A 20,096-nucleotide genomic window follows, 5' to 3' on the forward strand; every position below is an offset into this window, starting at 1 on the left:
GGATCGGTGCTATACGATCGTTCGCCGATATCGTGCAGGATCGTTCGTCGTTCGTTTACCAACGATAATTATTGGAAGTGTGTACGTAGCTTAAGAAATAGCCAAATCCTTAATCATGTCTCATGACTCAAATGTATTTAGCAGATACAAAGTAGTGTAATTGTAACTAACAATTGCTTTTCCTTCTTTTCTTCCCCCTAGACTGACCTAAGGTAAGCCAACCTCCATTTCCGCAGCTTTGGGTCCAGTGGTTGTTTACATTTCCATGCCACTCTTCTGCTTATGCCTGTGCAGTCCCTTTACCTTCCATTGGGCTCTATATATTCTTGTCTATCTTAAAACATCCAAATGAGGTTAAAGGGGCTGTGCTGCATAGACACAGGTCGCAGTTGTGTAAGTTCTGAACTGTGCAGGGGGAGGGTGGACTAAGTTACTGTAGGAAGGGAGCTGGAGGATAAGGGAAAGTTTGAATAAAGTTCACTCATCCCTTACATTAAAGGGCATCTTCTTTACCATTGTTTCAGAGTTTTCTTAAGACAGCTGCAGTTCCAGATTTTACATGCAGCACAACATGCTGGTGAAATGTGATCCTGTTCTGAGACCAGTAAATGGAAATAGAGGAAATGACCCTCTGGGTTCTCTATGGGAACCTCTGCCTCTCATATCAATGTCAAGTAATTGCACAAAGAAGCACACAAAAAGCACAGTGATACTGTCATTTGGTTTAAAATCACGTAATAAATGAAAACTGTAATGGTTTATTCAAAAATATTATTAGTATGTTGATAAGAATCATTTCATTAAGTTTGCAATAGATGATCGGTGCCTCCAAAACAAAAGTAAACATTGAATATTCAGTATAAACCATTAAAAACACAATATTCCAATGAATGATCTTTGTAGATGTGTTTCAACCAGCTATTTTTTTAGTATGAAAAAAAACTACTCAAGTCATTTAAAACACCTTTCACCTGCATTTCAGAGACATTATGGGAGTGAGCCACACTAGGGAGAGAGCTCATCAAACTTTTATGTTGAGAACTACTTACCCAGGATCGATGCAATCCTGTATGTCAGCAACCCAAGAATGTTTTTGCAGAGAGTCAATGGTTTCTAATATATATTCTGCACTGTTTTCTACCTACAAAACATCATTGTACATGAATAAATCACAAAAATATTATCAGTCATTAATATAAATAATAATAATATCTTGGTGTATGCTTTAAAAACTGAAATTAAGGCCTCTATTTAAAGTTGTGATAGGAATTAAAGATGCCTTAAATTGCATTTAAGACATACCAAAGCGATTTTACAAACAATATTCCTGTAAGATATTTTTGGCATGCCTTAAGCATTTAGAACACATTGAAATATATTGCAGATTGATGAATCAAGGCATGGACATTGCCTGAAAATTTAGAATGTACTTTACTACTGACAACAGAGCAAAAATAACTGTATTATTTTTTCAGAGAACATGTGCAGTGTGTACTATCAGAGAATAGCATTTTCAATTCAGGTATAATAGCTTACTATTGCACATTTACCATATAATATCTAATGTCTAAATAATGTCTAATTTGTCTAACTAAAGATTTTTCATCTGTTTTTCATGAAGACCTCTATAACAATATAACAAGTATTAAAGTGGCCACTAATATTTTTTTATAACACAACCCATTATCTGCGACTCACCAGATTGCACAATTAACATGTGAATAAAAAAGCAGATTTGGTCTATCCGAGGATGATGCAGATGGACCTGGCACATGGTTTCTGTACCCTGTTTATATTGACACATTGAGGACAGCAATATACAGTCAATAAACACCAGATTTTGATCCAACATTCCACATTCAGATTAAGCTTTAACACTGACCATCTCTGTCTGCTGTCAAACAAGTTTCTCTTTTATTCTATTTGTAGTAATAGTAGTAGTAGCTGTACTAATAATCATAATTTCATCACATAACATAATAATAATAATTCTGAAGCCAGCAGATATATTTCACTCAGTCTGTTTACATGCTGAATATCTTATGCATTTTAATTTTCTGATGAAGGTTTTTGTGGTTTGGCGTATCCTTATTTCACCCTGAAGGTTGCTGAGGCTCTTTCACACATCAGGAAATGCCAGTATGCGACCATTCCTCTGCTCACCAAAGGCCTGGCTGGTGGACTATATTGTGGCTGGCATGTCTGGCCCTAAGTCCCCTGATGCTAAGCAATGACGGATGCTGCCAAGTCTCTGCATTTATCTTTAGCCTGGTCCAATAGAAAAGTCCAAGCCTTATGTAAATCACATATTTAAATTATCCCGATAATGACGATCATAAATTATAGAATATCTTGATTGAACAAAAAAAAAATGTTTGCTGACACATGTGTGACCCAGAAAGCTGACCGTAAATAAACCACCCATGTTATCACTTAATAAACATACTGTATACACTCTTAGATTGTAAGCTCCTCGAAGCACGGTCCTCTCCTCCTCCTGTGTCACTGTCTGTCATTTGAAACCCCTATTTAATTTACAGCGCTGCATAATATGTTTGGGCTTTATAAATACTGTTAAAATTTAATATTAATAATAATAATAATAATATTATCAACAATAAAATTAACAAAGTATAACCAGTAACGACAGAGTGCAGTCCGAAACCCTTTATTATTCACTCTAATATCTGATTAATAATAGTCAGAACATTGAACAGAGTATGGAAAATTCTCTATAGGTGGCTTTATAACAGCAACCAATTATCCTACTTCTTTCAGGACTTTCACACTGAAAAATAATGGCAGCTATAGTAAACTCCTATGCCAGTCCCATTGTTAATCTCACTACTGGTGTAAATGTGCCCGCGACTTTTCGGTCATTGGACAGCTGACACCTTGCGGAAGGGATAGGGAACCTTCGTAATTGGCTCCTGATCCAGTGATAACTATAATAACAAATCAGAGTGATCACTTTTTCAGGCCACAGAAAAAGCTGCTGTGATTTGTTTTCTATCCCGCACTGTGCATCACTGAACTCCTCACAAAAAAAAAAACCTTAATTCTGTGATTGGGACCCATCAGTTGAATGAAACTTTATGAAATAGGTACAGTTTATAGAAAATATATTCATGCAGAAGTTACTGTACCCATTTAGAAGTTTAATTTTTAGTGAAATGTGAACATAACAGCAAAGTTACCTTTAGAACAAATGTGTTGTCCTTATCGGGCATTTCAAGCGGCATTGTAGTGCGGACCTCGATGATTGCAGAAAGTGGAATGCTAACTTTAGGTTTTGAGGACTGTAAAAGAAAAATAAACACATCAAAAAATATAAATGATGCCACAACGGGTTAATATGAGCATAACAGAAAGAGCACAGAGGGAAGAGTTTGTGCTAAAGAGTTTGGGCTAAATTTTTTTACACTTTACTCAATGTAACTTTTTATTATTACTATTGGACACTAGTTGAATGAAAAGCATCCTAATGACATTTCTTTTATACAAATGAGAATAAATTAGGGTCTTATACACCTGCCAAATATATATTACCCGTTTTAATTCAAAAGCTGTATTCATAATGGGGGATACATTACTTCAAAAATTTAGTCTATGCAGGAAGTGGGTGAAATAACTACAATCAATTTTTTCTGTGCAGTCAGCCTGAAATTGGATAATAAAAGAGCAGCAGATGGACAGGTTATCATTCTCCTCTCACCTCCTGTTCCTAGTTAGCACATGTGAAACACAACTGCTTTATTTCTAGTGTTACCCCCCTTCCCCATCTCAGTGCTGCTGTATAGGGGATTTCAAGAAGCTAAAACACTTTTATTAGCTACATAAAAAAATATTAATATTCATTATTTTTTTTTAAAGTAATACAAGACTGTATATTTTTTTTAATATAAGCCATGGTTCAGCTTTTATAATCATGCTGTCATGATGATATTAGGCTTCTCTTCCTGTTTAAATGAAAAAAAATGGGTCTTTTTAAAAATCTGTATTGCCCTTGCCAACCTTTTGCATTTTCCCGATCTGATTGGTGGCACTTGGCATCAAATTTCCTCTTTCTGCTGTTTCCAAAAAAACAGCCTCACTTTATCAAATGTAATGTAATTTTTATTAGTATATGCCTATATAGTGGATTTGAATCCGACTTATTCTGTTTACATAAAACAGATGTGGCTAAAATACAGGGAATATTCCACTGGGTAGAACCATACAATTTTCTTAATGATCTGGCAGACAAGGAAGATTAAACAGGTTTTTACTTTGAAATGTAAATAGCAGGGTTGTCTCTATGCCTTCATTTGTTAAGGCTGCCATTAAGTTCATAGTACTCCCACCCCGATCAATTAGCCCAACCACAAAGGAAAGTAAGGTTGTGCATAGATGGCTCCGAGGAGTGCAGCTGATGCCAAGACAAGTCATTTGAATATTTTTGCTTTATTTCTTTGTGTGGGGAAAATCTGTCCAAGCCGTGGGTGCCCTGATACAACTGCATATATCAGCTAGATAGTTCCAGTGTTGCACTGACATATAAAAGGCCTGGAAGATATTGGATATATAAATAAGCAGTGCCAATAACAAGACAGTTTCAGCCTTACAGTAAAAGGAATTTCTGGTGTTTAATTTGCTGTATTTCTTTATATTTATCTGACACCAACATTTGTCCACTGAAAATATTATGCCAACACAGCAGGTGATAGTGATAGTTGGGGTGTGCTTTGTGCCAGAATCAAAGCCTTAGACCCAAAGGCAATGCCATCTTAACAAACAGAAAGCAACCAAACCAAGGAGCTGAATAGCTTTTAGTCTGAGGGGTAAAAGAAAATACTTTGTGATGCCTACCTGCCGGCACCTTTGGTTATATATGGACAGAATACATAATAAGTTTTTTTAAAGAAGACCTCAGCTCTGATTTGCTATATTATTGGCAACATGGAAAAATAAAAGATTTTCCTTTTGTTTGGAATGCGTACACTTGTGTTCACTGAAGCTCATACTTGTGTATCTACAGTGTGATATATTATATAATTGGTGTCGCTGACTGCTTATCTCAGTTTTGGTGATTTCACTACTGTGCCGATCACCGTTTTTCTTGCTGGTAATGAGGTTGTATCAGAGGACTGGCAGTGCATTGATCACCTTGCTTCTTCTTCATCTATTTTGCCAGTCTAGGTTTCCTCAACCCCTATTGCTGCTACTTGGACCTTACCCCTCCAGTCATCATGGTACTGCGCTGACAAGAGGAAGCAAAGTCCTGCTCCTCCAAGAATAGAACTTTATTTAAAGGGAATCTGTCTCCAAGTAAGGAATGCTTTATACATGCATTACTTTGGTCATCTCTAAATAACATGTTTCTGCTAAGTGTATATCTGAATAATGCTACAAAATAATATAAAAATATACTGTGGGTGCAACCATACAAAATAATTATCTCTATGTTTGTGGCACAGACGGCCGTAAAACCTGGCGAGATGTTGCAGCTTGGGAAAGATTTTAAATGAAAGGCAACAAAGCTGTGGATTTGCTATAGCTTGTTTGATGCATAAACTAGATGAATTGATTGTATATTTTCCATTCTGATCCACAGACCGATGATTCAGCCATATTCATGACAAGGGTGGCTTTAAAGAATTTCAAATAAGCTTGTATGCCCTAATCTAAAACCCACATCAAGGACTTTTATCTCAGAAGATTGCTACTTTGATAACCCACTACACTATGCAACATCACAAGCAAAGCTCTCATCACCCAATGCAGGGCTAATCTCAAATACAAAGTTTTTTTTTAAAGAGATGTACTCCTTTACCCCCTTTCTGTTGACAACAGGGACACAGATAGCATGGTTACCCTTTCATCTGTGAAAAACTGAATTGATGTGGAAATGTTTGATTGCAATCAAAAAAATAATTAACTGATGGGAGAACGTCTCCTATTAAAATCCTAATTGTTTTTGCTAGATAATCTGAAAAGGTCAGCAATGCTATATCAGTCTATCCTCCCAAAAGCATTGGCACCTCCTCATGCACCCAACACCCAATTCCATTTCTATTTCTTCACTTCATTGGAAGATTTTAAACAAACTTCAAAACCTATCTATCTATGTGATTATAATTAGGTGCTGTGATTCCTTTTACTGACTTCCCGTAGAAATGCTTCTCATTCTGCTTTTTTTGGCAGAATGCTGCACCCTATTTATTTTTATTCAAGTGATTGGGTTTAAAAAAATTAAGAAGCTTTTATATGTTCTGTACTTTTAAACATATGTTGAAAAAGCATAGAAAACACTTGAATTATGCACCATTCTTATTTTTGGAATACTTCTCATCACCTTCTTTGTGCAGTTAAAAATGGTGCTAAGTGGTGTTATTTAAAATGTGTTTTATACCACAATGCACATTACATACAAATGATTGGTAATGCAGGTATCACCAAAGGACATTTAAAGCTCATTGAAAAGGTAAAATGCTAATAACACAATCAAACCAATGCAATCCTTACTGAGTAAGATGTAAAAATGTGACAGAATGTCTACAACTAAGTCTGTAAACATGAGCGGGCTATTTATTAGAGTGCAGAGTCAGGTGGTGAATCAGAGCCAGCAGATGGTAAATTAGTTAAATAAAAGCAGAACAAGAATGAGGGATGACCCCGGTTCCCAGGAGTCTTGGAATACATTTACTGAACACAATTCATGGAACATATTGCAAGTAGGAGGTCAATCGCCCCCAGTACACTACACTAACTAATGACTGTGACTACAATTCTGATTTTATCCTCCAACATATGATCATATATTCGTCAGAAAGTGCAGGAAACCATTTTTTTAGTTGGTAATATTAACATTGCAACCAACATCACCAATAAGATAAAAAAATATAAAATTCCTCAAAATTCAGAGACATTAAAAAATTACTAGTCATGTAGGGATAGCCAAGCCAAAATGGCTGCTTCCTGTTTTGCATAGGTAATAACTACCTAGCACTGTTAGGGCCATTTCAGCTTCTTGGAGAGGCACAGTGCTCCCAACCTCTTCCATTGAGTAAAGATCAGTAGATCACGTTGCAGTTCACAAAATCAGTGGTGATCTGAAGATCTGCAGCTGGGTGCGAACCTTTTGCCTGTGGTGTGGTTTGCCTCTCTCAGCCACACAGTAGCAAGTTGCTTTGCACCCAGGAGATGCAAGCTTCATGGATATTAGCCCTAAAGTTAACTGAACTCCATTTTTATAATCCCCTTTGCACCCTTTGCTACACCTCCCAGTGCTGAAAGCATATTTGAGATATGAACCACTGCTCTGACTCTGAGGGTATAGCGTTTGGATTTCTAACGCTCTAACAATTCCATATGCCCAGATTTCCAAATTAATATTCTTTTAGAATAAAATGTTTTTGGTCTGATGCTTAAACTATTAAATTACTAATAGTTGTATACTACATAAAAACCTAAATTCTACTTGGTTAGATTTATTCACCAAAGCCACTATAAAGACAAGGAGTAGTAAACAAAAAAAAAAAAAAAAGTATGTGTGGACAACTGGTCTTTATACTTTTTGCCAAAAAACATCCAAACTTCTTATCTCAGAATTATGTAAGAAAGTACCTTTAAGCTCAAACAGTCAAACAGGGAAAAGGCAAAGAAAAACAAACCCAATTAAATCACTGATATTTATTTCTTTAAAAATCCAGCCTCTTTATATGATAATAAATATAAGATTTTAACAAGTGCTAGGTGCTGCAGCATGGTTTAAAATACCGGAAAAGCGCTGGACCGCAACTCTTAAAGTTGGACTGGACTCAATGCACTGTTTCCAGTGGCCCCAGAACACAGCTACAATTATTAGCACTGCTCTCCAATTAAGGGTTTTAATTGAGCATTAAATATCTCTGCACTCAGCGGAACTTGTACTATCAATAACACAATGTATTGCAAAGGAACACGAGCAACAATTATTTATAGTATCAGGTCTTGGTCTGCATACAAGAAGCAATAAAGGTTTTAGGTTATAATTGCAAGCCGAGTTGCTTAATCCATGATGAGAATGATGCACTTAATAGGAACAAGACAAGTTTATAGAATATACACAAAATATTTTAAGAGAAACAAAGTCATGCATTGTTGCAACTCATTTAACAATATCTTTTTTTTTTTTTTTTAGCACCAATTACTCTAAGTTTCATCATAAAGTGCTGAGTACAGGTCAAAATGTCTATTTACACACAGTATCATTTTGTGTTTCTTTCCATTTCCAAATAGGACATTAAAGCTGAAAGCATGCAACAGAGAGTTCTTTTGTGACATCACCTTCTAGCCAGTCCACACACTTGACCCTAAATAATGCGCTTATTATACAAAGCATACTCTAACATATTTCCGTGTTTTATGGGGTTAGTGTAGGAGGTCCACAGATATTCAGCAGCTGGATGCAGGTCTCCTTGGCTTCATAATATTCCAAATTCTCAGCCAGGACACGCCCTAAAACTATCCCCTACACATTCCCAGCGTACCACTGGGACAGCGAACTTGCAGTTATAATAGCTTTCCTATGCTATTACGCTTCACTTATTCACTAATAAACAATGATGTTTTGTGGATTTCATAACCGTGAATAGATAATACTCAATAATGCTGAAATACACTTCCTACAATTCTGAATCAATCTCTAAAAAGATGTGAATTATTGGAGATGAACAGTCAATGCTCAATTCCTAAAAGCGGATTTTCAGGCCGATATATAAATGCAGCTTTGTACTAATTAATGCATGAAATTTTATATGTTTTACATACAAGCATCATATGTACTTGGATTTTGAAAAAAGGTGGGAGAAGATTTAATGAGAGATGAGCTCCTCCGTTTGCTGCTTCTACTTTCACTGTCAGCTTATGGCTAGGAGAGGGCAATGAGAAATGTTTGTGTTACTTATTATTTGACTACAGTAAGGAGAAAAAGGCTTTACTGTGGGACACAGCTGCTTTATTCTCGGGACTCAAGTGAATGGATAGAGAAATAATTTGGCAAGTAAAACAGAAACTGTATGTGTTTTTATATTTTTTTTCTTTACCTGGAATGCAAGCTTATACGATGAGTGGGGAAAAGTTGTAGGTGAGTGGAGGCCCCTGTTTTGTGACTAAACTTTTTAGTAAGCACCCAAAAATAGCTAGGTAGTTACTGAAAAGTGCCGGGTGGTTCACCCATTTATAAGAGTCTGGGGAGAACACTGTATATATAAAAGCATTTCAAGAGGTTAACAGACTCAATATATTTAAACACAAAATGTTTCGTGCTGAAAGATATATTCTACACGCAATGAATGCCTATCCAGGACAAGAAATAAATCGTGCAGCCCCTTTTAGCCACAATATACTGATAACATACACCACAGCTATCCAATTCAATTTTATAGGACCAAGAACCTTTGTGGTTTTAGTATTTCGATAATTATCACAATTAAAGCATTTTTGGATTCAAAAAGGTTAGGTTAACTATGCAAATTTTTTTATATGTAAACTGATTCTGGACCCAGTTAATCTGTTCCTTGAGCTTTCACCCCCCATTAATGATATGGCTGCAAATTTCATCATAGTTGAAATTTGCACTAAATTCACAGCCCAGGGACCACATTTAGAACTGGTCCCAATGTGGTCACAAATACAGTAACTGCTAATCAACCATAATAGCTATGAAATAATTAAAAGGGAATGGTTGCTATGTTATAGGGAACATTTTAAAAATGTTAATTAAGCCTAAATATATTTACAGTTTGTTTGGAATTCATACAGAAACATAGCAGTTTACTTCCTATGCTTCAGCTACAGCCTCATAGCATTATGTTTGCAATGTGAGATCTAAGGCTAGATGGCTGGTCCCACAAGATTTCCATTAAGATTTGGTGAGATCTACTGTATTTTAAGTATCTTCCTGTTTAGCATGCAGGAAACAGCTAGAAAAACAAACAATAGCACAGAACTCCCCATTCTTCCCCAGTTGGTGGGCTCTCTTGTTTGTAGTAGGTTTTACAAAGTAGTAGAGCTCCACCACCATAGGATTTCTTATTAGAATAAGAACATAAAAGATGACACATCACATTCTCATAATAAATCATAAAGCAAACAAAGACATCTTACCTTTGGAGGCACAAAAAATTCAAGTAGAAATCTTTCTCCCTCCATTTTCACAGCTTTTCTTAAAAGCAATCGACATTTTTGCCATTGAGAGCTACCAACACAGTTTGTGTCATCTGCCACCATGTACCTGAGAGTTCCTTCCCTTTGAATGTCCACAACATCGATTTTGGCTGCCTGCATTTTAGACAGCCGTAACTTGTGAGTCCATTTTTCACGAGTTTCTACTTGTTCCTTGTTACCCGATGTGCAATTTTCACGTTCTGACCGTTTAATCTGCACGTTGTCCAGACTTGGCTCTGGAGAAGACTTCCTGTGCCACATTTCCTTCATGCCATCCACCACACACAAACTCATGTTTCTTAGGGAGAACCCCTTCTTAAATTTTGGCTTGGAGCTCCCATGGACTGAAACATCCTCAGAGCTTCGTGAATGGCCATAGGAAGAGACCTTGTGGACTTGGGTCTGAGTCCGGCTTAAGTGTTTATTTGCGACAGGGTTGTCCATGCTGTCTAAGGACTCGGTGGAAGTCTCTTCTTTCCTGGGGACAAAATCCCTTGCTAAAGGCACCTGGCAGTTTTGTAATCCAACAAATGGAACAATATTATATTTTGTTGGAGAATCTGATACGTATACCCTGCTCACCTCAAAACTAAAGAAGTCTAAAAAGTTGGCAGCATAATGATGAGAGAATGAGGTCTCTGCTCCAGGGACATTATAATGAGGATTTTCTCTCAAAAACTGACAGAACTTCTGAGCAAAATCCACAGCAGCAGCTTGTGCATGGAGCTCACAGAACTCCTTCCAGTCAGGAAGCTGGGAGGAAGAGTCTTGATTAGGTGCATCACCATTCATGGCTGTTCCATTCCACTCTTAGAAATCTGAAATTAAATAAAAATATATATTGTTACTTTACAATGGAATTTACAAAATAATCTGGGGCTTCTTGGTCTGCATGTTGCATTAGACCATTTATTTTAACAGTTGTCCCATAAGATTCTACAGGTATGTGCTTTCAGACATTTTATGCATGTCATTTACCTGTAAAAGCCTTCCGTGTGTATACATCTAAAATGCCTGATACTGTTATTGCATGCCACTATCTTGAATGTATTGTCTGCAAATTCTCAATGTGCACTAGAAGCAGCAGCAAGTCAGACAGACCCCGCCTGGCTAAAGGACATTCAACACCATCTAGCTCTTTCCTCCCCAGTCACGCTGTCCCTGGGCCACCACTTTTGTTTATTGATTTTTATTATGGAAGCTCAGAATCATACTTGGTTCCTTCCAAATACGATCTATCTAGGAAAGTCCCCTTGTCCAGACTGACAACGGCCCATCAAAAGATTTTGATATCTGCATAACTTTTCCCAAGGGCCAGGCCATCAGAGCTGAGGGTTCTCAAGAGCAGTGCAAAGTCAAATAGCTGTGCTGTTGAGGATTAGCAAATATTATGGTTGATCATACTGCAATGCATGGTTCCTGCATGCAATTATTTTTGTATGCTGCTGTGTGGTAGGCTCCCACCATACAGTACAGTGTTCTCCCCAGCCCGCTTTAGCCGGGCTCACCAACCAGCACTTTTCAGTAACCACCTGGATGTTTTTGGGTGGTTATTGAAGAGTTTGGCTACATTACATGGGCTGCCAACCACCTAGAGCTTCCTCCCACTGACTTAAAATGTTTACACCTTCTACAGCCCCCACTGTTGGGATCTCGCTATTTGATTGGTATCCCAAAGCTTACAGCCATTGAAGATATTTTCCTGCCAGTGGAGATTGAAAAAATAATTGAAGATTCCTCAATAGGTTGGGGATTGCTGCATCATTATACAGGGTGACTGTCACACCCTGATCAAGTTTGTGATCCTAATGTATGAAACTCTTTGATGGTTGTTGCACCTTACTGTATGTGGGGCTACCTGTAATACTCATAATACCATTTTTTACCATTCTGCCTATGTAAGCTGGCCATATACAAACTATAAAGAGAAGAACCAATCCAGCATTTTAATCAGAACTGTACTGATCGGTGGAGGATGAGCTTGTGTTATCAGCCAGTTTGCACAGCACCTGCTGAAAAATAGGTCAGATTTATATAGTTTTGGGTGCCCTGCAGTGGAAGCAAGTCCATGATCCTATCAATGCCTCACCCCAGGAAGTTCCTGACACCACAGTGATCCTCATTGGCCCTTAGATGGCCACTGATGCTGTAATAGCAGGAGTTATTTGGAACCCGGTGTCTGGCTCTGTATGCGGCAGTGCCACACATAAAGCCGGGTTCTATACTACAAAGTGTGAGCACCATAGAGTGTAGGGATAAAACAAAAAGCCACCAGGAGCTTTAGTTTGGGTCTACAATAAAGCTACTGTGTTTATAAGCACCTTTAGATTTAGGGTGGCCAACCACAATACAACCATCATTAATACAATACATCAAAAAAGATCAAAATCAACAACAATACATTAAAAAGAAAAAAAGAACACGGCTGGAGAGATATATGCTCATCCTCCAACAATTTACTCCAGTGCCAGGACCAACAATGCTTGTAGTGCATTCACAGTATTTTAATCCTTTTCTTTTGCTCCATAATATCATATTTAGCCTCCTAGCATGGCAGAAATAGTGGTTATTGCAGGCTTTTCGTCAAACCAGAAACATCACTTGAAATAATTGTTTTATTTATGGCTACGATTAGATTTTATCAGCTGTTTTTCAGCATATTCCAAACCTCATCTCCTTTATTTTTATGAGACATTTGTGCAGTAAATGTCAGCGTCTTCAGTTTAGCAAACACCAGACATTTCTGCAAGCTGAGAAATTAATTCGATAAAGAATTTTTGTTACATGATGCGGTTTTAAAATGTTCATGTTTTTAATATACTGATGACCGAGATCAGTTAGGTGTGCACAGAGGTGTAACTTACATCCATAGGGCCCCATTGCAAAAGTCTAATGCCCCCCTCCCCAGCCACCTCACTTTGTGACACCTGGCAATGTCATTGGGACAAGAGTGTAATTGATCCTCACATAAAGTATGTCTAAATCAAGGAGAGCTGTCAGCAAAGTCAGTACACTACTTAGGACCAGTCCTGTGCATAGAAGATGCCGGAGAAGAGCAGGCAATGTATTATTAATAAAATATTAATTCTCCAGATAGATACAAAGCATGTTCATGACATTGTGGTTTTATAGTAGTCTATCAAAAAAGTAAAATTATATTAATTGTAATGTAATATAATTAATAAGTAAATAATTGTATGTAATTACATAAACCTTAGTGCTCCTATACACAATGAATAAACTTCGAACAAATTTCCTTAAACTGCGGTTTTCTCACAATTACAATGTCAGGACTTTTTTTTTGTTGAAAAGACGCTGGGATTTTCCAACCTCAGAAATACTGTGTTAGACATACGGGGTTAATGACAAAATGATGGCCAGGATGACCAGAGGCAACACATTTACCCACAAATAGGGGGTATGGAAAGGAGGTCATTGACCAACAACAGCATTATTTCATCTGACCTCAGCTCTACCAAAACAGGGACAGACAACCTTCATATTGGGAACCCTTCTGACTTTCAAGTCCTAATGTAGTGTTGTGGGCTTCTATGGCCATTACTGTATAGCCAAACCAATTTATTTAGAGTGGGGAACGGTTAATCATTTTTCAAGGTAGTTAATGCTGTGTTTCTGTCACAGATAGAATGGGAAATTCAAAATTTTGTAACAAAAACAAAGTGAAAATGGAAAATGTCTTCTAACATGTCTGCTCACTCCTTGTTGCATCTTTAGGACAGAAGGTGAAATCCCATCTCCTTTCATTCCAAAACTAAACAGTTTATCTCAATTTTAATGTGTAAAAAACCTTGTGCCTGTGAATATATTGTAACTGTATGTATATGGGCTCAGTCATATTTGCTTATTACATATGCAAGCAATTCTTCCCCTGCTACATAATACATTACTGCTCATTTTAAAAATGCAAGTCTATGAGTCAGCTAACACCAAACAATGCATTCCCTCAACAATCATTTAGAAGGGAGGAAGAGTAATTGCACATTGAGTATTTTCTCCCTCTAGTGTAATCTAAAGATCTCTGTATTTAATACAATAACCAAAATTGTGTCCTTTTTAAAGAACCCACTTTATTCAAAAATATCTTCACACTTTTTAACCTCAGAGCTGCCTAGATTTTTAAATATTACAATTGTATCTCATTTACTGAGTTGGGAAAGATGTTTAATCTATATATATATATATATATATATATATATATAAAATTGGATGTAGTGTGTGTATATGTATGTATGTATGTATGTATGTATGTATGTTCCACCATCACTCGAAAACGCATGGAGACATTTCAACCAAACTTGCCATACATATGACTGAGACTTATGTGAGTGCACCGCTGATCTTTGTACAGCGCTGTGCTATATGTCAGAGCTATATTTGGTAATCACTAGGAAACGCATGGAGACATTTCAACCCAACTTGCTATGTTCCACCATCACTCGGAAAGGCATGGAGACATTTAAAATAAACTTGCTAGACATATGACAATGCGCTTTGTACAGCGCTGTGCTATATGTCAGCGCTGTGGTATATGTTATATAAATGTATAAGAATACTGTGTGACTGTGAGAGGACATTAGAGTGTCAGCTCCTCTGTATAGAGACTGATTGGTCTAGCTCAGTGTTTCATTGTACAGCACTAGGGTATATGTCAGAACTATAAAAATCTATATAAATAAAATTAGATGTGTGTATGTATGTATGTATGTTCCACCATCAATCAAAAACGCATGGAGACATTTCAACCAAACTTGCTATACATATGACGGAGACTCATGTGAGTGCACCATTTATCTTTGTACAGAGCTGTGCTATATGTCAGAGCTTTATTTGGATGTATGTATGTGATCACTAGGAAACACATGGAGACATTTCAACCAAACTTGCTATGTTCCACCATCACTCGGAAACTCATCGATACATTTAAAACAAAATTATTAGACATATGACTGAGACTCATGTGTGTGCACCGCTGATCTTTATACAGTGCTGTGGTATATGGCAGAGGTATATTTGCATGTATGTATACATGTGTGTATGTATTGGACTTTTTTTTACAAATTTCTGGCAGAAAATGTTGCTGAGTGCAACTAAAGTTAAAAAAATGAAACAACACCATAGACAAGAAAATCACTATAGCTTTATTTGATTCCTTTTCCTGTATAATATAAGATTGCAATAAAGCTAGTCTTAGTTAAAAAGCCAGAATTCTTTTTCTTCCCCTGGAAACTTGGACCCAAAAAAAAAAAAAAAAGTATGATCAGGAGTTTTGACTTTGTTCTGATTTCCATTGATGCATACTTATTTTGGGTCAAGGACAAAGAATGCAGTAGAGAAACTGGATCAGGACAAAAGCTAGGCAATTAGCATTCTAAAAATGTGTGCAGCATTGGCAGTCAGCATTTGTTCCTGTGTTTTCACACATAGTGCAGTTAGCTTGGGTGCCTCCCTCCTTCCCCTGAGAAAACATTTACCTTCCCTCTAAGTCTAAGACTTCTTGTCTTTGGTGCTTTAATGCATAGGCGCTGGATGTAAACGTATATCTAAATGAAGTGTAAATTTGTCCAAATCTGCATAATTCGGATTAAGAGAAGGGAGAACACAGGAAACCCAAACTTTAATTTTAGATCAGCAAAACATATTGCAGGGGGATTAAAACCAAAAGATGTGCAGAACCAATGCAGTTTGAATTTTAGGAGAGTAGCCATAGAGTAGAAAATCCTATTATCTGCCACTTATATAGTGAGAGGGGAACTAGGTTTCCTTGAGGAATTTGTGGTCTCTCTGCAACAGTCCAACACAACCCCATAGCTCTGCACAACACAATGCGTTCATGCGCCATGATGCTCAGAGATCCGCAGCTCGAACTCAACTGTGGATATCAGACCTCTGTAAAAAGGGCAGGCTTTAAAAATCCCTACTTTTTTACATCTTACACAACAATACCATTGTTTTGACATTTCTGGTTTTAATACAACATTTTGGTATGTGGTCAACTTTTTGAGTGCTAAGCAATGTTCTTTAAACATGAAGAAATAGTCATTAAAATAAACATCACAAAATCTAATTATACATACTATAATGTATACCAGCATTCTCTTTACAATGGTGCTAAACACAGTTCACTGCTGCACCCTACTTGTAATATTAAGTACAATTTCATTAATTGGCTCTAAAAATAATTGCTTCAGTGTATGTGGTGTGTGCTGAACAGAAGAAATAATAAAAAAATGGTTTTTCAGCTACAGGCAAACTATTTGAATCACATTCAGTTTTAATAGCTGTAAATATCAGCAGGATGACCTGGAGCATTGGCACAGAAAATACTGTCAGAACTGTTCATCTCAACCTCTAAACGAATTCCTGGGTGCCTGGCACCCTGGACAAAATATGTCTTTTGAAAACATTATGCCTCACCGCAATCCCCCGCCACAAAAAAACAGGAATATGAGCATACCCGCTCAAAATGTTTAAAATCACTTTCATGATCTGAAATTCACAATAATTTAGTAAAAATGTACATTTCATTATTCTGCATAGCTAGTCTTTATTCTACATAATTATTTATTTACATAAAGCCAATGTATACTATAGGCCTTTAGTCCCTCTTTCATAAGCAGCTTTTAATCTAAAGCCAATTATACACGAGTCAACGTTAATTTGATTGATTTTTAATTTAATCGGGTTGTTTGATATCAATGTTGACCATGGATTTAAAATCATTGTACAATCAAACATACCACCACAAACCGCAATCAATTCTTTAGCATTGATACTTTGTAATAGTTTGGAATGTGAATAGTTTACTGTATCAATCTCTTAATGAACTATAGGCTTATGTGAGCATGCTCCATATTTCCCTTAACCAAGGACTCAAAACCCATTTGATACTTTGATGATGGGTGGAAATTGTCCCCCGTGACCGATAAAGGTATTTCTAATTATTTAATTATCAAATGATATTGATGGGTGAAATTCAGAAATGAAGAATCAATTTATAATCAATCACTTGACTGCTTAATCAAATGGAGAAATCTATTCATATATGGCAAGCCTTAAGCCCCAGACAGATGTCAGAAATATTGCCCCTGAAAACAATCTTCCATGATTATCTCCAGTGAAAGGAGAACAAATGAGCACGGTACACAAAGCGCTATTCAGTTCTATGGAGAGGGAAGGAGAAGCACCCAGATGTGCTTTTCTCCAAAACTAAGTTCAGCAGTCTTCCACACTTTGTTGTTCATCAATCCACCAGAAGTGGAAGCTCTCTTTGCTGTAATCCTCATCTTTTCCCTACTATTTTTTAAAGTCACTGAACTGTTGACATCCCAGATACCTGTCCGGGGTCCGATTGGCCTACTGGAGAATGGAAATAAATTATGGTTGGCATAAGTAACATACCTGCCAAATAGGTGTCTGGTGCCATAAAGGGTCACAGGACAGCCAGCTAGCCCTCTAGTGACCCTACTGCCTTAAAAAACTGTGCAAGGAAAGCTATGTTTCTGTGGGCCTTAGGTCCCCAGACCATCAATTCCCAAGTTGTACAGGAAAGATAAGAATAACCAGTCCCATAAATATAATAAAGAGTATTAATGCTCATTCTGACTTTTAGTTATGTTTCTACATTATCACTCAGTCAACAAATCACTACAAATAATTTATGTTAAAAAAAAATTTGTCCAAATGTTGTCATTATCAGTACAGAATGCACCCTAAGTTTTGGCATGCAACCACTGGATCATACCTGAAGTGCATGCATGTAGCAAGCGGCTCCAAAGGCCTGACTGTAGGCAATCAACAGCAAAAGAGGGAAAATGTAATAACTACTTAATTAAAAAGAAGATCAATTCCTTAAGATACATAATGCTAGGCAAATTAAACTTTATTTAGTTTGGATTTACATCATGTGTGTCTATAGCTCCCACACACGGCAATATTTTACACCTAAATGACAAGGTTTCTGGATATATACAACCATTTTCCAGTTGGTCCTCCGATTTAATGCATAACCTTCACTTATTTGGCTCTATCTTACACTTTAATACAGCAGTTGTTCTCCAGTGTTACATGGACATCAGGAATATTGGCTAGAACATGGACTATTATATTTCATCTTTGTACTTTTCAGCTGTTGCAAAATGTTCCTCAAATTAGTAGGTTAATGTTGATTAGTTGCAGTTCAAGATTAGGAAAAGGAAATTGTTTTATGCAAGATCAGAATACTAAAGTAAGAACTACTTCCATAATGAGTCCAGGGAACATTTCCACGAATAAAACTTCAGGAGCTGTAACAATACAAGGCGGCAAGATTTATTTTTTTCTTGCAAGCATTTTTTTCTTGCATGCAAGCAGAGCTGCTGTGCAGAAATAAATACAGCATATACAACAAACTCTCTGACAATTAAAAGAAGTTCCAGATTGTAGTTTATTGTGAGAAGAATGAATAGACCGGGGAAGCGCCCCTCACCTACAGCTGGAGTAAAACATATCGGAATGAAATCCTCTGCTTAAAAATGATAATTTAAAATAATTAATAATAATAAGTATAATTTAAAGTCATACATGGGAATCTTCCTAATCTGCAACAATTTATCCTTATTTTTCAGGAACATTATTTTAGGTTTCACAGATACAAGGTGCTGTATGATCGAACACTAATAGGGCAGATGCATGTAAAAACAGTTAACTATACAGTATATTTAGTTATATTTCTCATGGTTCTGCTCGGACCTAACTTAACTGCTAGAACAAATTATGCAACCCTACCAAAACTTTTTTGGTGAAATCATGTATTCTCTGCCACTGGAATTTAGTAAATTTGGAAATGGATGACCTGAGCTTACTGGACTATAACAATTTTTCTTGTCTTTGTCCAAAAGGATTCTGCCATTCCTCCATTCTTCCCCCTGGAAAGGGATTAAATTTCTCTACTTATTTTCCATGGCCACAAGGCCAATTGGTGTTAAAGATTCATGTTAACAGTCTGAGGTCTTACAACTTCCCAACTTTTACTAAGTTCCGTCTCCTCTTGAAGACATATTATTTCTACTGTAATGCAGGAATGATGGATAATGTAATCTGGCATCTATTGTTCTTTCAATATTTGGTGTAATATGGTCACAAATAACTGACCTTCTCACTGGCTGAAGATGTTTGATGGATTAGTGCAGTGTGCCTAATAAAACAGGTATTCTCCACCACTTATTGATACTGCTTGTAAATCGCCCCATCAGCCCGATTTTGCTTTTTTTCATTTTTAGGTTTAGCAATCATCTTGACCATTTTTTATCAATCCTGCTTTTACCTATGCATGGCTATTCACTGGATTTAGTGTACAAATTCTACAAACTAAATTTTCTTTTAATATATTTTTCCTGTTAGTTTTAATTTATAACTTTTTTTTGTATGGGTAGTTCAGACTTTCTTCCACTGGGAATAGTGTCCTTTTCATGACAGCTTGTCCTCTTGTGTGTTCCTTCTTGTGGACAGTAAACATGCATTAGAAGCAGCCTGAAATGACTCCGGCCTGTAAACGCTTCTCTGGGGGCTTAGAATCTTCTGTGGTCTGCACTCTAGTTTGATGCTGGCATGAAATCTGTGTGCTCATCTTTTATTCAATGTTTACTGCAATGCACATGCTGGAGTCTCATCAGTGGCCCCTAGCAATGCAACTTAACAGCCCCCAACACAGAACTGCTCCAGTATGTTCCCGTCTTGTGGTAATCATCTGGTTTTCAAATGTATGTAGCAAACCGTAAAAATTCACAGTTGTACATTCCTCGGCTTTTAGACAAGACACCTCGTTCAAGCTATTTTTCCACACTGTCGCTATTCTGCTAGCTTGAATTGCTAATCTCCTGTCTTTGCTGACTGATCTAGAAGGAGATTAA

At 36.9% G+C, this 20,096-nt stretch overlaps 1 protein-coding gene across 2 annotated transcripts in view; it reads right to left on the minus strand.

Moving 5' to 3' along the window:
* SH2B2 (SH2B adaptor protein 2) overlaps positions 1-20,096 on the minus strand; it is a 55,735-nt gene that overhangs the window by 12,964 nt on the left and 22,675 nt on the right. For both annotated transcript variants that reach the window (XM_072429610.1, XM_072429619.1), the window contains exons 2-4: positions 10,129-11,006; positions 3,198-3,299; positions 1,050-1,141 (exon numbers count right to left, since the gene is read on the minus strand). In XM_072429610.1, the coding sequence (XP_072285711.1) occupies positions 1,050-1,141; positions 3,198-3,299; positions 10,129-10,980 (1,046 nt within the window). In that variant the 5' untranslated portion in view covers positions 10,981-11,006. The remainder of the gene's footprint in view (positions 1-1,049; positions 1,142-3,197; positions 3,300-10,128; positions 11,007-20,096) is intronic.

The sequence above is a fragment of the Pyxicephalus adspersus genome, chromosome 1 (genome assembly GCF_032062135.1).
Source record: "Pyxicephalus adspersus chromosome 1, UCB_Pads_2.0, whole genome shotgun sequence".
In the NCBI taxonomy this organism is placed as follows: Eukaryota; Metazoa; Chordata; class Amphibia; order Anura; family Pyxicephalidae; genus Pyxicephalus; species Pyxicephalus adspersus.